The sequence below is a fragment of the Eretmochelys imbricata genome, chromosome 2 (genome assembly GCF_965152235.1).
Source record: "Eretmochelys imbricata isolate rEreImb1 chromosome 2, rEreImb1.hap1, whole genome shotgun sequence".
NCBI lineage: Eukaryota > Metazoa > Chordata > Testudines > Cheloniidae > Eretmochelys > Eretmochelys imbricata.
Window position 1 is genome coordinate 63,850,363 of NC_135573.1, and position 22,716 is coordinate 63,873,078.

The following is a 22,716-nucleotide window of genomic DNA, read 5'->3' on the forward strand; positions in this document are numbered from 1 at the left end:
TAAACACAAATCCATACCTAGCAGAAAGATGTTTACAAAGCAGGATTTTCTGTTGAATCCCTTGTCCCATTACCTCTTTTCATGGGAACAGACAGAATTTTATTCTCCTCACATTTACTAGGAGCCAAAAATATATCGACCAAGGAAACAGAAAAGTATGACAAAAATACACCAATGATCTGTAGCTGAATACTTTAAATATGACAAATATGCCTTGACACACACAACATCCACAAGTGACACTTGATTTATTGATTACACTTCACCATATTATGGCCCTCTGCAAGTTATTACAAATTATTATTAGATTCTCATTTCCAGGTTTATTGTTATATTTGAATTAAAAATTGGATGAAATATCTGAATAGCAAAATAAGCTTGTGTTTCAGGAAACTTTTTATTTTTAAACGAATTAACTTGTGGAGATGAGAGGGTTGAGTTTTCTGAGGCAGATGATAAATGTATATAGAAGGTGATAATTTCTCCCCAAGAGCTAATACAGTACAAAATATACATTTATAACCTGAATGAGTTTAAATGAATCAGTTGCATCACTGAGGCATGTTTTGTCGTGATGCTTCCATCAAAGTCTACACTAAGTTTTAAACAATATATTTACATCTAAAGCGTGGGGAGTGGGCAGCGTGTGTGTGTGTGGGTGGGGGGTGAGCGTGGGCATCAGCAGGGCTTACATGGTTTCTTTGTTTTTGTTGCAGTGGCTTTGGGAGCTCAGTGTCCCTTTCAAGGCCTTTTGTTTTTAAGATGTCAGGCAACCAAGATGGGAACTCTGAGGTATTCACCTTGTGTTTGGGCAATTGGTTGTCAGCAAACAGCCCAGAAATTACTGCAGCTGGAAGAATTGTTAAAATAGGGTATGTCTGCATATGTTGGGAGGATAAAGAGTTTAATGCTAAATTTGAAACTTTAATTTGGAGGTATAAATTGTCTTTTACAGGTTCAACCTTCAAAATAGAGCTGTTATGTTATTACTGCTACTACTACCTTGCATATACATAGTGCCTTTCATCCAAGGATTTCTGACACTTTGGAAACATTAGTACATGAAACCTCCCATATGCAAGGCTTGGAAAAATGCCTTCACTTTGATTATGGCCATCAAAAATCCTTGATTCTGGAATGCAATATAGATAATGAAACATGGCATTACTCAGAGTATTTTCATAGATCAAGGATGTTGTACATATGATAGCAAAGAAAGAATTATATATATGACAAATTCTGTGCTGATTTACACTCTGTGCAATGCCATTGAAGTCCATTTGATTTGACACAAGAAGTTTATAACAGAGTTAATCAAAAGAGCTTGGGGCTTGTATTTAGGAGCCTTTTCTCAGAGATGAGAGGAAACCTTTTAAAGAAGGGATAGAGAGAGAGAGAGAGAGAGAGAAGGCATTGTATTGCCTCCTCAAATTTCATAGCAGTGCTCTTGTTATCAGGTCAGTAGCATATGAGCTTGTCAATAATGTACAGCCCAATCTCTTTCATGCTGTAGGTCTGCCTGGTAAAATAATTATTGCTGACCCAATTTAGAGCTGACTTTGACACGTCTGAAAAATCAAAAGCAGAGAAAAGATTTCACAGACCATTTGGAACTAGCTTGTGTATTATTGATTTTCTTATTTATGAAATAACCTAGGTAATACCAGACTAATGGATTAATATTAATCTCTATTCACTGACTTCTTCAGTTTGACTTCTGTGATGAAGTTATAGTATTTTCAGTTTGAGTCCCTGAAACTTAAGAGGGGAGATAAAAATAGTAATTTATGAAAGAGCCACCATTCCTCTCCCTTTTGAGAAAAAATAGGGGTTGAAGGAGATAAAAACAAACCATCAAAAATGAAAGCAGAGACTGGCCTGAAACAGACTGATTTAAAACATAAAATCAATCCTGGAGCAGCTTTGGGTTAGAGTTTACCCTTGCTTTGCTTATGTCAGTGCTTAACCACAAAACAACATATATGTAGACATATTGCAGCCATGTTGGGATTCTTGGAAGATTGAATAACTCAAATTAGCACACAGCTGGGTGGTGCCATTTAGTTTCATTCCACTCACGAGATCTCATGACAGGAATTTTGTGCATTGTAATTAAAATGATGGCTTGTGACACATCAAGTTGTTGTGTGATCTTGTGGAGGCTGTTTCACCAAGGTACAGTAGTTAGAGAATACTGGTTTGACAATAAATCCATGTGTAAAGAAACTTAAGTGACAGCATTTAGTAAAGCATGACAAATGGTAGCCTTCTGTGTGTAGCGGTCTGAAAGATCTTTGTGATAGATATTTGGATCTGATATCTTGGTGACTGGAATTCATTCACAAACCAAAGATCCACATTAAAGTAAAGAATGTGAGCAAAAAACCCCAAAGCACCACTGAGCCTAATGCCCCAGGAGAGAAAGGAAAATTATAGATAGATATAGATAGATAGATACACACACACTATTCCCTTTGAAGCATACTGGCCTAGATGGACCATTGGTTTGACCTATTGGTATGACCGTTCATATGTTTTAAGCATCAGCTACAAGGACTGGATGAAATGATGAAGCTGATGCATACTGAGACAGCCATCTGAAGCATTTATAATCAGAATTTCAGACATCTCTCAGAAGAATGACATTTCTCAGAAATATATTACTATGTTTATGAGATGTAAAATATCACAATACCTCTGCAGCACATGAATGTCTACAAAGATCATGTAAAATTTCCCTTGAAAATGCTAATTTGAATGCATACATACTTTAGTTCCAGTAAGAGGTCTACATGCTGTGCTCTCCCAGCGCAGAAATATAGCTCTAACTCAGTTAAAAGGAGTCCTTCACTAAACTTTATAACCTCATTCCAAACTCTAGTTGTCAGGTAACAGCTTTTTAGAATAACAGTTTAAATCAAGAAAATGTTACGTGTTTAGTAACAGGTCTAATCTGTTCTGTAGATTGCTGCCTGTGGTTTTCAAAAACACAATAAATTGCTGGCAATTGCCAATGTGTCTCACTGCAAGGATAACTTGAATTTTGCACATTTAACTAAACAGTCTTAAATTATTCATGCATATTGCTCAATGTTTAGGCAATTTTGCAAGTCATTGGTTTCAGGGACCTGTAGTCTGCCTTTTATATTAGACTAAAATTTCTTCTCAAATGTAGGATTGATACTATATCCAGTAAGCAAAGATCTATAACACACTGAAGGATTTACTCATCATTCTTAAGATGCCAATTTTACTACAGAACCAGCAATTACAAGCAACAGCATAGGTTGGCTTTTGTTTAAAAGAAAAGTATTTTGACATTTAAGGAAACTTTAGGTACATTTAAGGAAACTTTAGGTATAATACCTCATGGCCCTATCCAACAGTGTGGATAGTTGGTCTTCGAGGGCACTCTAGCACCAATGACCTAATTAAAAACACTGAAATTGATGGAAAAAACTTTGACTTCAATAAGGATCAGGATCTAAGAGGCCAAAAATTGTAGCAGATAGACAAATACAGACAAAGTAAGCTACACAGCACAGGCACAAAGAGAAGGACAGGCCCTGGTTCAGCTGAAGGGCATTGATTTGTGCATAAAAGATAAAATATCCAGACGTTGAGGACAACAGGGTGGAGCATCTCCCATCCTGTTCACTGATTGGGATTGTATGGTGGGGTCCGTCCTTCACTAGTGGTTGGAGATTCTACCCATTTCATTGTTCTGTATGTGGAAGGATAGAGTGGGTGAGGTCTCCTGAATGATGAGAGGATTCTCTCTTCCCCCTCCACCTACCACTTCCTTTGGGAGTGGCGGGGGAGGGACAAGGAGTGGGGTGAGACTCTACAGAAAAATTGCCTCTTCCTTTGGTTCCTATCCTATTCTGAGCTCCCTTCAGAACCATAAATGGGAGAGTTCCATCTCAGCCTATGAGGGCCCTTTAAGACAATTCTGGATGAAGTCTTTTAGTCATCCCTGAGGATGGCTTTAGCAGCAACAGAAGTCTCACATTAGCTTTACATCACAGCAACTGAGGGCTTCCGCTCCCTCAGAAGAGGGAACAATTTTTGTGACTGTGGACTTAGGCAGGCAGTGAATCTTCTCTGTAGGTGTTTCAGCTGTGAAGGCCATTTTGGCCTTTGTAGAATCCACTATGCCCTAGCTGGCAGAACAGGGAAATCTTTGTAAATTAGTGGGCCTCTGTTTACTCTCTTAGATGACTAAAGACACCAACCACCTGCTGTCTACCACCAAACATGTAGATGGCTGATGAGCAGTTGAGTGAATTGTCATTCAAACTTCTCAGAACAGTACCCCATCATTTTCAGCCAATGAAGGTCATTTATTTGGAACTCAAGCTTCTAACTGCATGTTGAACTCACAGGGCCAGATTCTCATCAGATGTAAATGAGCAGAGCTTCATTAACTTCACTGGAGCTATATCAAATTACAACTTCTGAGGATCGAGAATATTTAAAATCCACAAAATAAATTCTTATCTTTCCTTCATGAAAATGGCATTTACCAACTTCGCATATCTGAACAGCAGTAAGATCTGTGGCTGCTTAAATACTATATTTTGTTTTGAGTATTATTTATAGTTCTCATATATTACTTCTATAATCAAGAACAATGTAACTCAGAGGCTTCTGTGTTTCTTCCTTTTATCTACTGTGAAATGTGAATTAAATAACCACTCAATGGACTGACAAAGTTATCTGTTTAGGAAGGTGATATTACAATAAAAATGACCGATATTTTACTTGAAAAGTTGGAGAATATTTAATAAAATACTAAATCATACTCATTTGATATCAGAAGACATTTTACTCTTTGTAAAACACTTGAAATACAAAAACTTCCATTTTTAAAAAAGACTTGAAAAGCAAATACTGATAAAAACAGACTTGTAATGTAAAAAAGATTATTTATAGTGGAAATACTGCTCTGTTCACTAGCCAGAGGTGAAATAAAAGTGCAAAATTTATTATATTTAACTGTTTGGCTCTCCAGCATATAAACTTAACAATGCATGGAATTAGGCAAAGCACAAATGTAATGCCTTTTTAGGTATGTTCAAAAGAGTTCATCTGGTAAGAACAAAAGAATGGCCATAGTGGGTAGGACCAAGGATTCATCTAACCCAGTATCCTGTCTTCTGACAGTGGCCAGTGCCAGATGCTTCAGAGGGAATGAACAGAACACGGAAATTACTCAGTGATCCACCCCTCTTGTCCACTCCCAGCTTCTGGCAGTCAGAGGTTTAGGGACACCCAGAGCATGGGGCTGTATCCCTGACCATCGTGGCTAACACCTATTAATGGATTTATCTTCTATGAAATTATCTATTTTTTTTTTAAACACAGTTATACGTTTGGCCTTCCTAACACCCCCTGGCAAGGAGTTGCACAGGTTGACTGTGCATTGTGTAAAGTACTTCCTTATGTTGGTTTTAAACCTACTGACTATTAATTTCATTGGGTGACCTGGTTCTTGTGTTATGTGAAGGGGTACCTAATACTTCCTTATTCACTTTCTCCACTACATAGTCACCTTCCCCAAAGCATATCTTTTCCAAGCTTAATAGTCCCAGTCTTTGTAATCTCTCCTTATATGGAAGCTGATTCATACCCCTAATAATTTTTGTTGCCTTTCTCTGTACTTTTTCAAATTCCAATATATCTTTTCTGAGATCAGGTGACCAGAATTGCAAGCAGTATTCAAGGTATGAGAGTACCATGGTCTTATATAGTGGAATTATGATTGGTGGCATATATATATATATATATATATATAAATAAATGAAAGAGATTCATTATTAATTGGTTTCTAGGAGTGGCTGTATTTGGAATCAATTTTGAGTGGCCTCTGTTTGCATTGGACTGATGGCAGCTTAATACACTTAATCCTATAGAATGCTTAGGAGATACGTGGGAAGGGCAAGTTAAAACAGGTGATTGATTAATAAAGAGGAGTATTAAAACAAGTTTCATACTCTAATTCAGTTTACCTAATGTAACTTTAGCTGTTAGGGGGATTTATAGAGCACTAATCACCAAGAAATGTGTGTGTAGCAGCACAACTCATCCCTGTGGCACCTCCTGTTGGTCATCTGGGAATGAGCTCTTTCCAGCGCAGAGGACCCTCTGTTAGCTGGTGTCTCACTGTCCACTGGCCCAGTGTCCCTCCCAGACCTCAGTGCCCTTTTATCCAGGGTGCTGCCCCCTGGCAATACCTCCACACTCTGTCTCTGGGTCTCCCCTCTCTGGGAGACCCCCAACCCTCTAATCCCCACCTTGCCTCAGTCTGGGCTACTGCTAGTCATCATCAAGCCCCTGCTCACTCATCATAGGCAAGGGAGGTTTGGACTAGCTACCTTCCTCTATCACCCAGTACCTATGTGGGCCTAGGACCAGGCCCTGCAGCCTGGGGAGTTACCAGCCTAGAGCTCCTCTGGCCTTTCCCCAGCCCTGCTTCACTCCCACTTTCTGCAGGTAACCAAACCTTACTCCCTCCAAGCCTAGAGAGAGGGTTTCTGAGCTCTTGGCTCCCAGCCTTTTTATACAGGCCAGCTGTGGACTGATTGGGGCATGGCCGCAGCTGTGGCTGTTTCAGCCATCAGCCGAGGCTCGCTGCTTTCCTAGCAGCAGCCCTCAGACAGAATCAGCCCTCTCCCAGGGCTGATTTCAAGTCCTTCAGGGCAGGAGCGGGTGACCAGCCAGCTACAATGTGCAAAATATAACCTATGCAGAATCAATACAAGTAAATAACAATATAGCTTACTTTAAGGCTCAATGAAATGGTGATTAGATACCATTGTACTGAGTATAGGAAAAAACAGCCAAATTTAGAGTATTAATTTCTAATGCATTCAGATCTTGGGAGTTCAGTTTTTGATACTGCAAGACATGATGAAAGTTTATTGCAGGGGTTTGTAACTGTAACATCTAAGCAAAGGAGAGGACTAAGGATTCTCTGTCATTGCAAAGGTTCCACCAACAGTGATCACAATGCAACAGGCTACATAAGCATATGTGTGATGGGGTTTGTGGCATCACACCCCATATTCTTCATAGTAATATTATTATGGTATGATTATAGCATAACTATGATGTACTTCATGCAAGATAGGTCATGTAAGGTATCATTGAAAAGGTTATGTTTTACTGAATAAGATTATCCTATTTGTATACATGTATCATTTTAGCATCTGAATTTAGGAATATTGTCTATGCATCTATAATAAATGTGTTTACACCTGGGGAACACTTAGTAGGCAGAATGCAATCAATCTAGATGGCTGGCTGGGAAGGGTCATTAGAGAGAACAATAGGGTCTTAGAAGATGCTCATCTCCCACTGGGGAGCCTTCCTGAGGACATTACAAACAGCCTCTGACACATGGCTGCTATGGCCTTACAGAGGCATATGAACAAGTCACCTGGTATTGGACTCTATTATAGAATACTAGTGTTTTTCCACTGAAAGGCATGGGAACAAAGGGTTTCCACCATATGCAAAGGCTATTTAAGGCAGGGGAGTGACATCATTGTGGTTCTTCTTCACTGACTCCCTGCCCAAAGGAGATGCTTGGAAACACCTGAGAAACAAGGTCTGAACTAGGGGGAGAAGGGTTGAACCCAGGCTAGAGGGATTTCTAGTCTGTGAAAGGAATACCTGGAATTTTAAGCTGCAAGCAAGTGCAGATTGCCCTCAAAAATTTCTGCAAACTGCCTCAACCAACAATTACAGTGAAAATTTGCTACTCATATTCAGCTTCTCTAGTATATTAAGTTTAGACTGAGTTTTTGTTTATTTGCTAGGTAATCTGCTTTGATCTGTTTGTTTGCTATCCCTCATAATCACTTAAAACCTTTCTTTTGTAGTTAATAGACTTGTTTTTGTTTTGTCTAAAAACCAGTGTGTCTAAATCCTAACTGGAGCCAGAAAGCTGTTGCCTATCTTCCTCAACCTTGAGGGAGGAGTCGAATTTCATGAGATTATGCTGTACAGTTCCCTGTGCAGCGCAAGACAGTATAATTTTGGAGGTGTGCAGTTGAGTAACTGGGCAGTTCCTTAGCTGAGCCTTCCTCTGTAAAGCTGATCTTGGCATCTGTATGACGCTGCAGCTGGGTGTGTCCCTACCTGTATGTGTGCTTGAGGGGGCTTGAGAGCCTGTCACAGCAGTACAGTGTAAAGGCAGCCCAAGCTGGTGGGTCAGGCAGGCTCAGTAGTACCCCAGTTCCAGGCGGCTTCCCGAAGGGGGAGAAATCTGTCACAGGGTTTGAACCCCACACAGGCCCTGAAGGGGTTAATGTGGGCCTGAGAGGCCAATTAATGTATCTAGCAGCGAGTGAACCAGAGAGAGAGAGAGAGAGGTTTAATTGACGATGATGCAGCCCAGCTGAAGATGGGTGGGTGGTGATCATAAAGCCAGGAAGTTTGTAGCAGAAAGAGGCTTGAAGGAAAAAAAAAAATCTTCTGTTATTCTCTAGGGGAATAGAAGGAATAGGAAGCAGTCTAGGGAGGCAGCAAGGAGTCTGAAGGACTAGATCTTGGCTGCAAGCTACAGGGACCCTGTGCTGGAACCCAGAGTAGAGGGTGGACCTGGATTCCCCTACCAGAAACTAAGGAAAGTGGGGTGAAACCCCCTGAGATAAGGGGTGTAAGGACCATAGAGCCCAAAGAAAGACAGAAGACCTGTTGTAATGTCATTGGACTATAGTTTGATTGGATTCTGTTCCCCCAGAAGGGATGGAGACTACCACAGCAATTAAGTGACCATCAGCAGGGAGCATGGTATGGGAAGAAAGCCTCTACACCATTCCTGGCCATGAAAAGGTACTGCTGCATGAATCCACCTCTTTTACAACATGTCTAACTTTAAACATGTTAATAGCCCCATAACCACACGAGTAGTTCTAGTTAGATTAATGGGACTACTCACATTTAAAGTTAGCCATGTATCTTGCTGATGTGCAGCTATAGAGAAATGTAGGAGAAGTCTGTACTAGGACACAGTTAGGTAAAACCGATAATGTTAAAAATATTTTCCTTGATTTTCAATCCAAAAACATTACACTGAAAATTATAAAAGGGCTCAGAAAGTTCTCAAAAGGCTCTCTTTCTTTTTAAGAGGGGAGCAGGTTTATTGTTTTTCCTGTTAACTTAAATCATCTCATCACTATGGCATTGATTGTTTAACATATTTAACAAAAGTTTATAACAATGTTTTCATATTGCACTCTTGTTATGGCATATTCTGTTAATGTGTGTCTACTATATATATTTTGATTGTGACCCTAGTGGCTAGACCCTTCTCAAGAGTTGTTAGAATTATAGAGTCCCTTTGGTGCATGTAACTAACTCTCAATGTTTTTCTACAGCAGTCATTACGAAAATGGTGGTGCAAATTAAGAACAAAGGAAATGCCCTGTTAGACCAGATCAGTGATCCATTGTGTATAATATCCTGCCCTTGACTATAGTCAGTGTCAGTAATAATGGAATAACCTTCTCGCAGAGAAAGACTCTTCCTAATCTCACCAGTTGGAGGTTGGTTTATGCCCTGAAGAATGTGGGTTTGTATCTCTCACACAACTCTTGGGGTGAAATCTTCAGTGGTGTATTCAATGGGGTCAGGATTTCACTTGAGTGTGTGTGTGTTTATATCCTTAGGAATATAAATCTGTTACAGACCAGTCAATCAAACTAGAAAACAGGAAAAGTTACTCTTTAAGCATCTGTCTGTAATGCATGGAACAAAACACTGTGATGTTTTGAGGGACTTAGTTTGGGAGACATATGTTGGAGGGCGGCTGCAACCAGTAGTAAAATATCATTAGAAAATCATCATCTGTAATTTTTAGAAACTCTAACACAAAAAGAGGTAATTCTATTTGGACCTCATTGTGATAGATAAAGATGAATTATTCACTGGACTGGAAGTTAGTGGTTAGCTACAAACCAATGATCATGATCTGATTACTTTCAATATGAGAGAGAGAGAGAGCACAGTCCTAACCAATAATGTATATAGTTGGTTCTTCAAAATTTTAGAAAATTAGCTATTTTGGGGAATTATGAGAAAAATTGACTTGGGGGGGAAATTTAGAAAGAAAAATATAAATGAAAACTAGAGCTCTTTATGAGGAGGTCATCATATAACCAAAAAGCCATGATTCAACAATAAAGAGAGAATGATTTTGGCTAAAACCCCTCCTGGTTCAGTGGTAAAGCAAAGGCACTTTTAAAGGAAATTTGTCACAAAATAAATTTTAGCTATGGTATAGGCCAATTACTAGATGGAGATTAAATTGTTGATGATGATGCAGAAAAGGCAGAAGTGTTCAATAAATATTTCTGTTCTGTGTCTGGAAAGAAACAGGATGATGTACTTGTACTTCTCAGTCCCTTAGTAACTAAGGAGAATGTTAAACAACATTTGCTAGGGATTAACATTTTTAAATCCTCAGACCTGAGTAACTTGCACCCAAGAGTCCTAAAAGAGTTGGCTGAGGAGATCTCTGACCTGTTAATTTTTAATAATTTTGGACTAGTAGGAAAATTCCAGTGGATTGGAAGAGTGCTAGTGTGGTACAACTATTCATAAAGGGTAAGTGGGCCAGTCTGACATCAAGCCAACACAAAATAATGGGAAAGCTGATACAGGATTCAGCCAATAAAGAAGTAAAGGATGAGAATATAATTAATGACGGTCAACATGGTTTTTTGGAAAATAGGTCTTGTTAAAAAAACTGATTTAATTTTTGATGGGATTATAAAATTTGATTAAGGGTAACTGGGTATATGCAATAGACCTTTGTAAGTCTTATTCCCACACAGAATTCTGATTAAAAATTAGCACTATACAATATCAATAAACCATACACTAAATAGATTGTGAACTGACAGATCTCAAAAATTAATAATCAATCAAGAGTCGTCGTCATCAAATGAGTGTTTCTAGTGTGGTTCTGCAAGGATCAGTACCAGACTCGAAGCTGTCCAACATTTTCATCAAGGACCTGGAAGCAGCTGTAGAGTCACTGCTGATAAACTTTGTGGATGACTCAAAGATCGGCGAAGAGGTAAATAATAGTGAGGACAAGGGAGTCATGCAGAGCAATCTGGATCACTTGGTAAATTGATGCCAATTAAACAAAATGTGTTTTTAATGCAACCAAATGCAGTGTTCTACATATGGGATCAAGGAATGCAGGCTATACCTAAAAATGGGACAGGGGAACTGTATCCTTGAAAGCTGACTCTGAAAAGTATTTAGGTATCATAGCGGACAAGCAACTCAACTTGGAGATCCTAATAAAATACTATGGCAAAAAGGGTTAGTGAAATCCTTAGAGTTACAAACAAGGGAGTAGTGAGGTAATTTCATCTGTACATACAGCATTTGAGACTGATACTGGGTGCAGTTGTAGTGACCGCATTTTTAAAGGATATTGAAAAACTTGATTAGGGTACAGAAAACATCCATAAAAATGATTTGCGGTCTGGAGAAAATGCCTTACAGTGAGACACTTAAAAAGCTCAGTCTGTTTAATTTATCAAATAGAAGATTGAGGAGACTTGATTACAGTTTAAGTACCTCCACAGGGAGAAAATGCCACATACTGAAGGGCTCTTTAATCTAGCAGAAAAAGTCATAACAAGAACCAATGGCGAGAAGCTAAAGCCTGACAAATTCAAATTAGAAATAAGGCACACATTTGAACAGTGAGGGCCACTGGAACAAATTACAAAGGGAAGTGGTGAATTCTCCATCTCTTGATTTCTTCAAATTACAACTGGATGGCTTTCTGCAGATATGGTTTAGCCAAACAAGTTATTGGGCTAAATACAGGAGTAAATGGGTGAAATTTAATGGCTGTGATGCACAGGTGGTCAGACATGATGATCTAATGGTCCTGTAATGTTTTTTCCTACCCCCCCCCCCCCCGATGTTCTGGTTTAACTTGGATTTAAACTTGGAGAGTGGCCAGTTTGGATGAGCTATTACCAGCAGGAGAGTGAGTTTGTGTGTGTATGGGGGTGGGTTTTTGGAGGGGGGTGAGGGAGTGAGAGAACCTGGATTTGTGCAGGAAATGGCCTAACTTCATTATCATGCACATTGTGTAAAGAGTTGTCACTTTGGATGGGCTATCACCAGCAGGAGAGTGAATTTGTGTGGGGGGGTGGAGGGTGAGAGAACCTGGATTTGTGCTGGAAATGGCTTTTAGATAAGCTATTACCAGCAGGACAGTGGGGTGGGAGGAGGTATTGTTTCATATTCTCTGTGTATATATAAAGTCTGCTGCAGTTTCCACGGTATGCATCTGATGAAGTGAGCTGTAGCTCACGAAAGCTCATGCTCAAATAAATTGGTTAGTCTCTAAGGTGCCACAAGGACTCCTTTTCTTTTTGCGAATACAGACTAACACGGCTGTTACTCTGAAACCTAAATTCTATGAATCTATAACTTTGGATGTTCTCCTTATCCATATAAATGTCCACTTTTTGAATCCTGCCAAGCTCTTAATATCAATGATACCATGTGACAGTGAGTTCTGATGGTGGTTTCAGTAAGAGTCTGTAGAATCCAACAAGATGAGACTTTCCTACCTCCTTCCTTTGCTACACAATTTGGGATTTTTTTTAGGACCATTTAAATTATTCAAATCCTATACAATTCTTGAACATTTCTGCCAAAAGCCGAAGGGAATGGTCATGTACACCAACAAATATCAGAACAGCTTAAAAATTTACATTAGCAAATCTATCCATGTAACCAGCTTTTTAAACTGTACTTGTCACAGTGGTATCTGAGAATCTGGCTAGCCAAATGAAGATGGGTCATATGGGATGTCAGTTTTAAAATTAAAAATCAAGGTGTTATAAAAGAAAATGAATTCTGTTTAAACTAATATTGCAAAACTTAATGGCTTTAACTGTATGTAATCCTATGAGCCACTGTAAATGTCAGCTGAAAAAATATTAAATTCTGTTTTTTGCACCATCTGGAATTTATTCCCAATTAAGATCCTCAGCACTGTGAGTGTATCCGCTAAACACACCAATTAACATAAAAACGACATCTTCTGCAGTCTGAGTGGCATTTACTGGTGTTCTGTTTGTTCCACATGATGTTTTTCCAGAATGACCTGATGTTCAACTTGTACCACCAAAGGTTCAGCTAGTTGCAGGATTAACTCTTTCCAAGATTGAACAAATATTTCATAACTTAAATGGCACTGTAGTTTTACTGAAGTTCTGCAAAGTGGATCATCACAGATCAGACAGTAGGTATATTTGAGTAGTTGTCTGATTATGCTACTTAACATCTAAAACACCAAAATAAAACCAAAAGACAGCTGCTTCTTCTGGAATAAAAGTATATGGGCCTTGTGCTACTTGAATTTTACAGTGATGTAACTCCATAGACATCAATGCAGTTACACTGGTGTAAAGCTAGAGCATATTCCTAGAAGATTAGAATTCTTCTATTCTATAATTACCGGTAATTTTTAAGAGTGCATGAGTTAAGTATTTCCTGTACAGGTAACAATGATTTCAGTGCATTTTAAAGTTAGTAGTATGAATTGTATTTATTCTCTTTTTGTGTTGAAACTACATATTAAAAAGACAATATACTTTTGCATAGCTACACACTTACAAACACATGATCCTTTGAACATGCGTCTAATTTTTTGCAGTAACAGTTACTGTACAGTAATCATAAAGCAATGCATGCAGCTTCTGTTGATGCATATACTACTGATGTTAACCGAACATTAGAAATTACTGTTTAACTACGACTGCAGGGCATACCATCATTGCACAGAATTTTTGATTAACGGTCCCTACTACCACCCAAGGCCAAACTCATTATTTTGAAGCTCTGAAATGTTTCTGCATGACATTCCTAACATAACTTAGCAGTAAATTGGATTCCAGGTTTATTGCCAAAGTAGTTAAAAAAATTCAAAAGGTTGGTGTTTGAACAGAACATTAGGGAAAAATACTACATACAATTCACTTAGCATATTATTTCCCTTTATTGCATAGCAGCAGCAGCAGGGGAAGAAGGGGACAATCTTCATAAAGAAGGGCATGCCAAACTTTATTTTCTGGGAAAAATACAGTGTTAGACCTCTGCTGTAGGAAACGGTACAGCTATTATTAAGTATGTGGAATAAAAATAGACAAATGCCTTTAAATTTCTTTCATTTTTTTCCTTACTAAAGATGACTGAAATGAGAGAAAGAACTGCATCAGACAATGGATGAAAGTAAGACTGGGCTTGACTCTAATCTCATTTATGATAGTATAGCTTCATTGAGTTCAGTGGTGTTACTCCTGATATACAAGTAAAGGAAGGCCCATTACTTGTAATAAAACAAACAATTCAGAAGCACATTTATCATTTTTGGAGTAATAAAGAGTGTAAGGTGGAAAAGGTTCTAAAGTTCCCAAGAACAAGAACGTGAAGAGTACTCCTTTTATCCCATCCAATCCATGCAAATTGTGGTTTCATAGGGGTAGATTAGGAAGAGCCAATATTTACCTAATGCTGCAAACATACATTAATTTATGACTCACAGAAACCCCCAAAACAGGCTAGTGCCTGTAACCAAACCAATCAGCTTAGACCTGTGAGATCTGTGTTGCGTATAACACAGGAGATATTGGCAACTGATGGCATCAACTAAAGCAGACAGTGGAAACGTAGAAGATGAGTAAATAGTGGGTATGCAGTTCCAATCCCAGGAGAGATCCTAACCAAAAGCAACTGATATGAATCAGAGGTATATGGGAAGAAATGCTCAGCAGACTTGGCCATGAATGTATGTACCATGTCTAATAGCAAACACTATTATCACTATCAGCTCTGAAACGATGTTCTCACTGGTAGATGCGTTGTAAATTGAAATGATTATATTCAATTATAAATACATCAGAGTAGAAAGAACAAATCATATCCATACCCAATGTATTACCCATTCAGGACTGAATTGTAACAGTAACAGTGCCCCACACCTAAGTGCATACATCTGAACACCAAATGGAATCCTTCTTCATGCATACCTGATCCACAGTTGGGTGCCTGTGTTATATCAATACGAAATCCATATTACAAACGAGCCTTATATTGCATTAATCAAGTGTATTCCACTGGTGTCCACCATGCAGCCCATATTGGCACCAGTGTCCGCTATGGCCCCATGTGCATAGCAAAGGTGTAAGCTAAAGCTGCTGTGAGCTCCTTGGGTGAAATCTTGGCCCCACAGAAGTTAAAGGGAGTTTTGCTATTGACTTCAAAAGGGCCAGGATTCCACTTCTTTAACTGCTGCCATTTTAGGGGAGGGGGTAGGTTTTATTTTAATTCACTATTCTTGGATGTCGTCTCGGGATTTCACTCTGACCACAGATTAATTTTTTTATCAAAGACAGAAAACATTAGCACTACAATAGGCCTTTATAATAATTTCTCATTGTAAAATAGCACCTTTTTGTAAAACGTGCTCCCTTTTAGAGATTATTAGATATAATTTGCACCATTATAAAATATGTGTCATGCACCAGATGGAATAACTGGGCTCCAGATGTAGTTTGGTTTTCATCAGGAATGATCAGTCCATATTCCAATTCACACTGTTTTGTTTAGGAAATAACTTTAAAGCCCCATTCTTGTAGCTTTTGAAGTAAGTATTACACTAGTTCTCCTTTGGGAATTTAATTTCTATAGAGTCTTTAGCTCTTGTGGCACAGAGTACTATTTATTATAAAGGCCAGATCCTCAGCTGGTATAAACAATATAGTTCTATTGAAATCAATGTAGCTATGTCTCTATACACCAGCTGAGGATCTAGCCCATGAATGCATCTATAACCTTGTCTCTAACCTTCCACATAGCCGCAGAACTGTCTGCAAATTTGGAAAGCTTTGATTGTTTTATCATTCTTTTTAGCATATGTGCAATGTGCCTCAGGTGGCATGTGACCAGGATTCATCACCGAATTTGGTCTGCTGGTTGAATCAGTAGCTTCCCCGGCCCAGGGCAGGTAGTGACAGGGAGTGTGACATGAATGCTGAGCTCACTGGAGAATATGAATTCCCTCACTATATTAATTTACTGTATTGTAAACTTGGAGCCAGATATTGCTCGCATTGAAGTCCACTGTGAAACCCCAACTGACTGTAATAGGGAAGATATGTTCCACATCTCTTTGTTCTAAAACAACTTCTGAAATTCTAATAGTTCTAGACCATGATGTAAGAATTCTAACAGACACAGAAAGTTAGCCTAAGTAGCAAGAATTTAAAATAATATTTTTTTAAATCCTTTGAGTAGTAAAATTGTGATATTATTCCACTACACTGTGATTTATCATACACTGTTAGTAAGACCACCCAAAATTGGAGTACAATGGTGAAACTGAATGGCTAATGTTTTTAATTCACATATGCTGTTTTTAACACAGCCATCACTAAGGACCTGATCAAAAGGTCACTGAAGTCAATGGAAAGACTACTATTGATTTTGAGGAGCTAAGGATCAGACTTTAGAGTATTAAAATTCTTCGTAATACACTTTTGTTTTCTAGGCAATTGGTAAAAAGTAGCAGCGAAGGTCATCGCACAACTGATATAAAAATAAACTTTTCTTAACTTGTGGTCACTTTAATGCTAAAGTCTAAGTAGTAAAGAAAAATTATATTGGTGATTTATTACCAGTCTGTCATTCTTGTGGGATATTATGTGTGATGTCTATATTCATTTCATAGATTCATGGATTTTAAAGGATCAGTATCAACATCTAGTCTGACCTTTTGCATAGCATCAGCCCAGTAATTCCTGCATCAACCCCGAAACTCCTGGTTGAGCTGCAGCATCTCTTTTAGAAAGAAAGCGTATTTGCAGATGGGAGAAGAATAGCTACAGCTTCTAATTTAAAAGTTTAATCAACAAACAAAGAGAAACCCATCGCTGGATATACTGAAGCAAATTTTCAATGGATATCTTACTGTGTGATTAAATTATGTTTTCTTTGTTATAAAATGGACTTCACCAGATCTTTTGTTTGACAAATACTATGATGACTTTTCCTGATTAATAATAAAGGATCTAAACCACATATGATCTCATGTTAGCCAGTTGAAGTTTGTACTTTTATAAGATAATAGTATGAATTCACAGCCACGTACTTAATATTGCCAAGTCTGAGAATGTTAGTAGCCACACTAATTCTAAGAACGTTTTTCCTTTGTGTTAATGGGTTACAGCATGAAAAAGTGTTCTAGATCATGTTCATATAAATATGGCAAATAAATTGATTTTGTTGAGTTTGTTATGCTAGGATGAAAATCAGAGGATGTTGTACAGAAGTCACTGTGGATACAATGTGGTTAACTATAAACTATATCAACATAAGTGCTACATGGTATGAAAGTAATATGTACATTGATGCTTCCAGCAAACACTTCTGCTCTAATCAGGACTTTGAAAAAGGACTCAGCAAACTAAAATACTGAGTACACAGTAAAGGGAAGCTTGACTCATATGTGCAAAAATGTCATCTTTTCTTGTTCAATTTTGTTTTACTGAATTAGAATTTTTACACTGAGACCAATTTGCTCAACAAGTTGTCGCATTAACCTTATTAATCAATGTCTTTATCTGCTTCCAAACCAGCCCCAGAACATTCAGGACCATATTTCATGTACTCATTCAAAGCATCTGCTAAAGAGATATTGTATGTTTTTTTAACAAAATAATCGTCAACCTGATAAAGTGGATTCAGCAGCAAGCTTTACTTTAGAGAGACACAGATGTTCAGTTTACTTACATTTACTTATTTCCAACCTATGAATATTGACTACTACAGACAAGTTGATATACTGGAGTTCTAGCTAGAAAAAAAACAACCTTTGAAGCTCTGATTACATGTAAAAAGAGCACACTAATTTTTCTCCTGGATCTAGTAATTTAGAACACTCTAGCATTGTTGCTATCAAAGTACAATCATTTGCTCCCCCACAACCCTCAAGAATTATAAGGGACCTACCTTAGAAAGCCCGCCTACTTCCAAATAGAAGCAGATAATGAAAACATTCCAGGTGACCCAGAGGGCAGTCCACACCGTGTACTAGACAAAAAGCCAGATGACAGCAAAAAAGAAAGAAAAATAAAATGTGAAGATGGAAAGGCTTTATACTGAGCAGATCATTACTTTTTTTTAGAAAATATATCAATAAATATAGTTATTCTAAGAACCAACGAACAGAGAGAGTCCAGAAACAGAGTTCTCCTGGCTCAAGTCCCCTAAGAACCATAACAAATTATAAATCCAATAAGAGTAACAGACGTGGCCAATCTCCTGTACGTTACAGAGAAGATCAGTGTACTACCTGAGGCCTGCTTTTAACCTTTTATTTAAACAGCAATAAAACTGTTAAAATTACTGTAGTCTATCTGCAGTAAGGGTTTTGGCTTTTTATCATCATTATTTACTTAAATGGGATATTGTCATTATCATCACTATAGACTCTATATCAAAGGCAATAACTGATGTATATGTATGCAGTAACCAAGTTGTGATGTAATGTGTACTTCGGTGCACAGAGCAGCTAATACCAATGTGCCAGCATCTTACTCAGGTTTAGCCATAATGGTTCACAAAAGCAGATTTCAAAATAGGCAGGGGAAATCCATTTTTTAAAACCATATTAGAGAACTGCACATGTCTACATTAACATGTCACCTGATATTTAGTAGTAATGGGACAGCTGCTTCATACTTCCTACCAGGACAAATCCTGAAAGACCTGAGCCTGTTCCCCCAACTTCATTTCCAGAAATGTGTTGCTTGAAATTTCCCAAATAAATTCAGCCTGAAGTGGACACCCATCACAGACAATTTCAGCCCAAATAGATAACATTTGGCAAAGTTATAAGCAACTGCAAATAGGATCGTATAATGGGAAACCTCAGGCAACCTTAATAATAGGCCACTAGCTCTGTGTGAAATATTTCATGAGGTAGACTTGCTTGTTTAAATTTGTTTCTTTTTCTCTTTTGAAATTCTGCTATTATATACATATCAATTCTGTCTCAGACCTATATCTATAAATATGTACAAATGAATATAATAATAAGGGCACATTTATATAGCTCCTTTCATTCTGAGGGTTCTCAAAGCATTTTGCATATTTAAACTGATACAGAAATGACATTTAATCCCCCAGTGAATTGCAGCCATTTTTGGAGTAAAACACAGCAACTGTTTAACAATGTACAGTGCCACTAAGGAGTTTAGGACAAAAAGCATGCAACCGAAAGGTAGGACATTCCAGCGTTCGTATTTGGCTAGGATACTGACATTAATACTTTAGTTTTTATGAAAAATGGCCATAGGTAGCCATTCAATTTTATATCTCATCTGAAATGCAGTACCTCCGGTAACACAGTGTCCCTGACTCTAGAACAGCATATTGGCTCAGTGCTAATTCAAGGGAAGAGAGGCAACAACAGAGTCATACATCTAGGTGTGCCCTGGAGGTATCACAAGTATTGATAGAGCCCAACTCAATTTATGAGAGATGAGCGGGAATCATAGAACAAGGCAATATGATAGAACATGAATACTGTCAGTGCAGGATTTACCAAAGTATTATATTCACACAGCAGCTTTGAATACCTAAATATTTTGAAGCTGTAAGGTTCTGTGTGGAATTACTTTTCCTTGATCAATGTATATGGAATTTCTATATGTCCTAATTTCTTTCTGTTTTAAATCTAACTCTCTCTAGGTGTTTATACTGCACACATCACCAAGCTATAACCGCACCTCATGTATCATATTATTTAATAGAGTAAATTAAGTGAATTAGATCCACTCTCAGTTTAGGTTAAAGTGTTTTATTTTCACATCTCATTGTACAATAATACATTTATGCTGAGCTGGGCCAGGTTTGCACCGTCTTAACCATATGACTCATCATTTTGAGTGTTTTTCAATTTCATCACAGTGCTAGAAAAAAAAACTTTAACAAGTATTCCGTTACCATTATTAATTGATTCTAACAGCTTAGAAATATTGCTAGCTATGGGGAGTTCTGTGAAGAAAGGAAAAGAATGTACAGAGAAATGGACCATGGTGTAACGTCACAGCTGCGTGATTAGTATATTACATTGTGGGTTAGAATTCAAATTTAGTTCTTCTTTGTTCTTTGCAAATTAATATTTGTAAAAATTTTTAAATGAGCTAATATAAGAAAATTATGAACCAGTTTTTCATTTTGATGCCCATCGGGAACTTTGGCCAGATTAATCTCATCCACAAAGTTTTCAAGTGTGATAAATGTTATATCTGCTAAATGACACAGTGGATTGTTTTCTGAGATGTATTTAAATTAGAAGTTAATACCAAAAAAGAGTTAAAATAATGGAACTTTTTGACTTAAGGTGAGCAAAATATTCAGAGTTAAGGCTGTCATTCCATTCCATCTTTCTCTCACCATCGGTTGTCTAGGTTGCACTAAGGTTGGCTAGGTTGCACTTTGCAGAACATTACACAGAAGTGATGGCTGGACATGACTTCTTCCATTCTGGAAGCCCATGGGATTGTGCGTTTTCTTGCAGGTGCAGCGCTGGCCACGTGATCCTTGCTTTCATCATGTTAAGGCAGTGTTTCTCAAGCCTTCTTATGGCGTGATCCCCTTTGCACTCACCTCTGTTAATGCGACCCCCGATACTTAGTATTCAGGTTGTCTTTGCACAAATGAACACCGCATTTTAATAGTCTACTTTGAAAACTATGGATGGGTAGCCAGGCCCAGATTAACTAATGTGCATTCAGCGTACTTGCACTGGGCCCCCATTTGAGAGGCTCCCCTGACCACCAAACCAAAGGAAAAAAAAGGAACGGTGAACTAGTGGCCTGGGGACCACATTCAGCCCACTAGATCATTTTATTTGGCCTGCCACCTCACATGCCTGCCACCCCACTTTCTGATCTCACCACATTGGCTCCTGAATCCTCCACATGGAGCCAGTGACCAGAAAAGGCATGTTGCCACAGATGCTGTGAGAGCGCTCTGTTGTTTCAGTTGCAGTTAATGCTGCTTCACTGCCCCAACACTGTTTGCTTAGAAGCTTTCTCACATTTTCTTTCCCCCCTCATCTTGTGACCCTCCTAATACCCTTTTGCAAAAACTGCTGCCTTAAAGGCAAGAGTGCATCTACCGCAACATGTGTTAGCTGGGCCAATTGTGAAGGGTACCCAGAAGCAGCATGTAGCAACCTCTTTGCCAAATGGGGCAAAGAAACAAGAACATGCCACAATTATTAATAAACTTAACACTACATTGGGGGCCAGTTGAATTCAAGGTCCATTTCAGGATATTGGTCCTCATGATCAAAGACCTGAAAGACCTGTGGCCTGGATACTGTTGTAATAACTGGGCCTACAAATTTACCCTAATTGTGAGCTCAGCTGTGAAAAGTGAGTGTAAGTTCATAAGACGACACAATAACCTATAACAACAAATGTTAATGGGAAAAGATGCAAAAGTGAAACAAAAAGACTGAATTAATCAAAACAAAAAGACCCGCTGAAATAACTCAAAGGTTATGTTAAGATCATGCTTGGTAAACAAGAAAAGTGTGAAACTGAAAAATCTATAAACCAAAACTGGTGTTTCTGAAAATGGATAAATTTGGTGGACAAATAATGAGGGGATGGGCTATTTTGCCAACCACTCCCATTTTTCAGTCTTTAAAGAAAGAAACTTTGCAGAGAAAAAATGGCTACTGGAGTGAATTTCACCATCATGGCTGCCACCTTACCATCTCCTGGGATCCCAGGCCTTTGTCATCTTGATCTTGAGAGATGTCCTGATCAAAATGGACCAGTCTGAGGACCCAGATGACATCACCACCTCTAGTAGCTCCATCTAAATCCTGAATACCAACTGGGATATTGATACTTTGTCTCTCCCCTCCACATCCATGTGTCCTTTCTGCCCCCCCCCCGCATTTCTTCTCTTTCTATCCCTCTCCTTATGCCTTCTGTCTAATAAAAGTCTGGCTTAGATGGCCAAGACTGTATATTTTGCAGCATTACTGTAAGCTTGTGACCAGAAAGATCCAACTAAAAGCAAAGCCCTGAACATCCTGATGCTGGTATAAGTTTGCCAGATCTCAGAGTGGTTGATGAGACCGTGTATTGTGCCTGTGTTTTTCCAGCTGGCAGGTTGCAAGTGAAAATCAGCAGCATGGACCAGAGCTGCATTTTCTATCTTTGCTGTTCTTCTCTCCCCATTTTTGTGCGTGTTCATCTTTTAGGAAACACTAACAGCAGCAGCAACAAGGACAGCACATCTCAACTGACTTATTTTCTTTTTCTCAAAAAGGACAGTTATTATCATCTTTGATACCATCTAAAAGATTGTCCAGCAAGGGGTTTTCTCCTAAAAACTCTCGCCAGCTAACAGGAAAGGGAACAAAGAGGGCAGTGAAAATGAAAGCCTGATTTAATAGTTTACATTTCAAACGCTTTAGCTGTTTTCCCCTCTTTTCTGTCTCTTTAATAAGAATTTTAACGTTGTGTTTGCCATCGTACTAAGCAGGCTGAGGCCTCTGTATACCAAACCCCGAATCTTGTTTGAAACTGTTTAAGTTTGAACCATGACTGGGTTATGTTAACACCTCTGACATTTTGG

General features: G+C 38.4%; 1 protein-coding gene across 1 annotated transcript in view; it reads right to left on the minus strand.

Annotated features, from left to right (window-relative positions):
- NKAIN3 (sodium/potassium transporting ATPase interacting 3) overlaps positions 1 to 22,716 on the minus strand; it is a 492,091-nt gene that overhangs the window by 238,228 nt on the left and 231,147 nt on the right. The window contains exon 3 of the mRNA XM_077808986.1: positions 18,061 to 18,141. Within this exon, the coding sequence (XP_077665112.1) occupies positions 18,061 to 18,141 (81 nt within the window). The remainder of the gene's footprint in view (positions 1 to 18,060; positions 18,142 to 22,716) is intronic.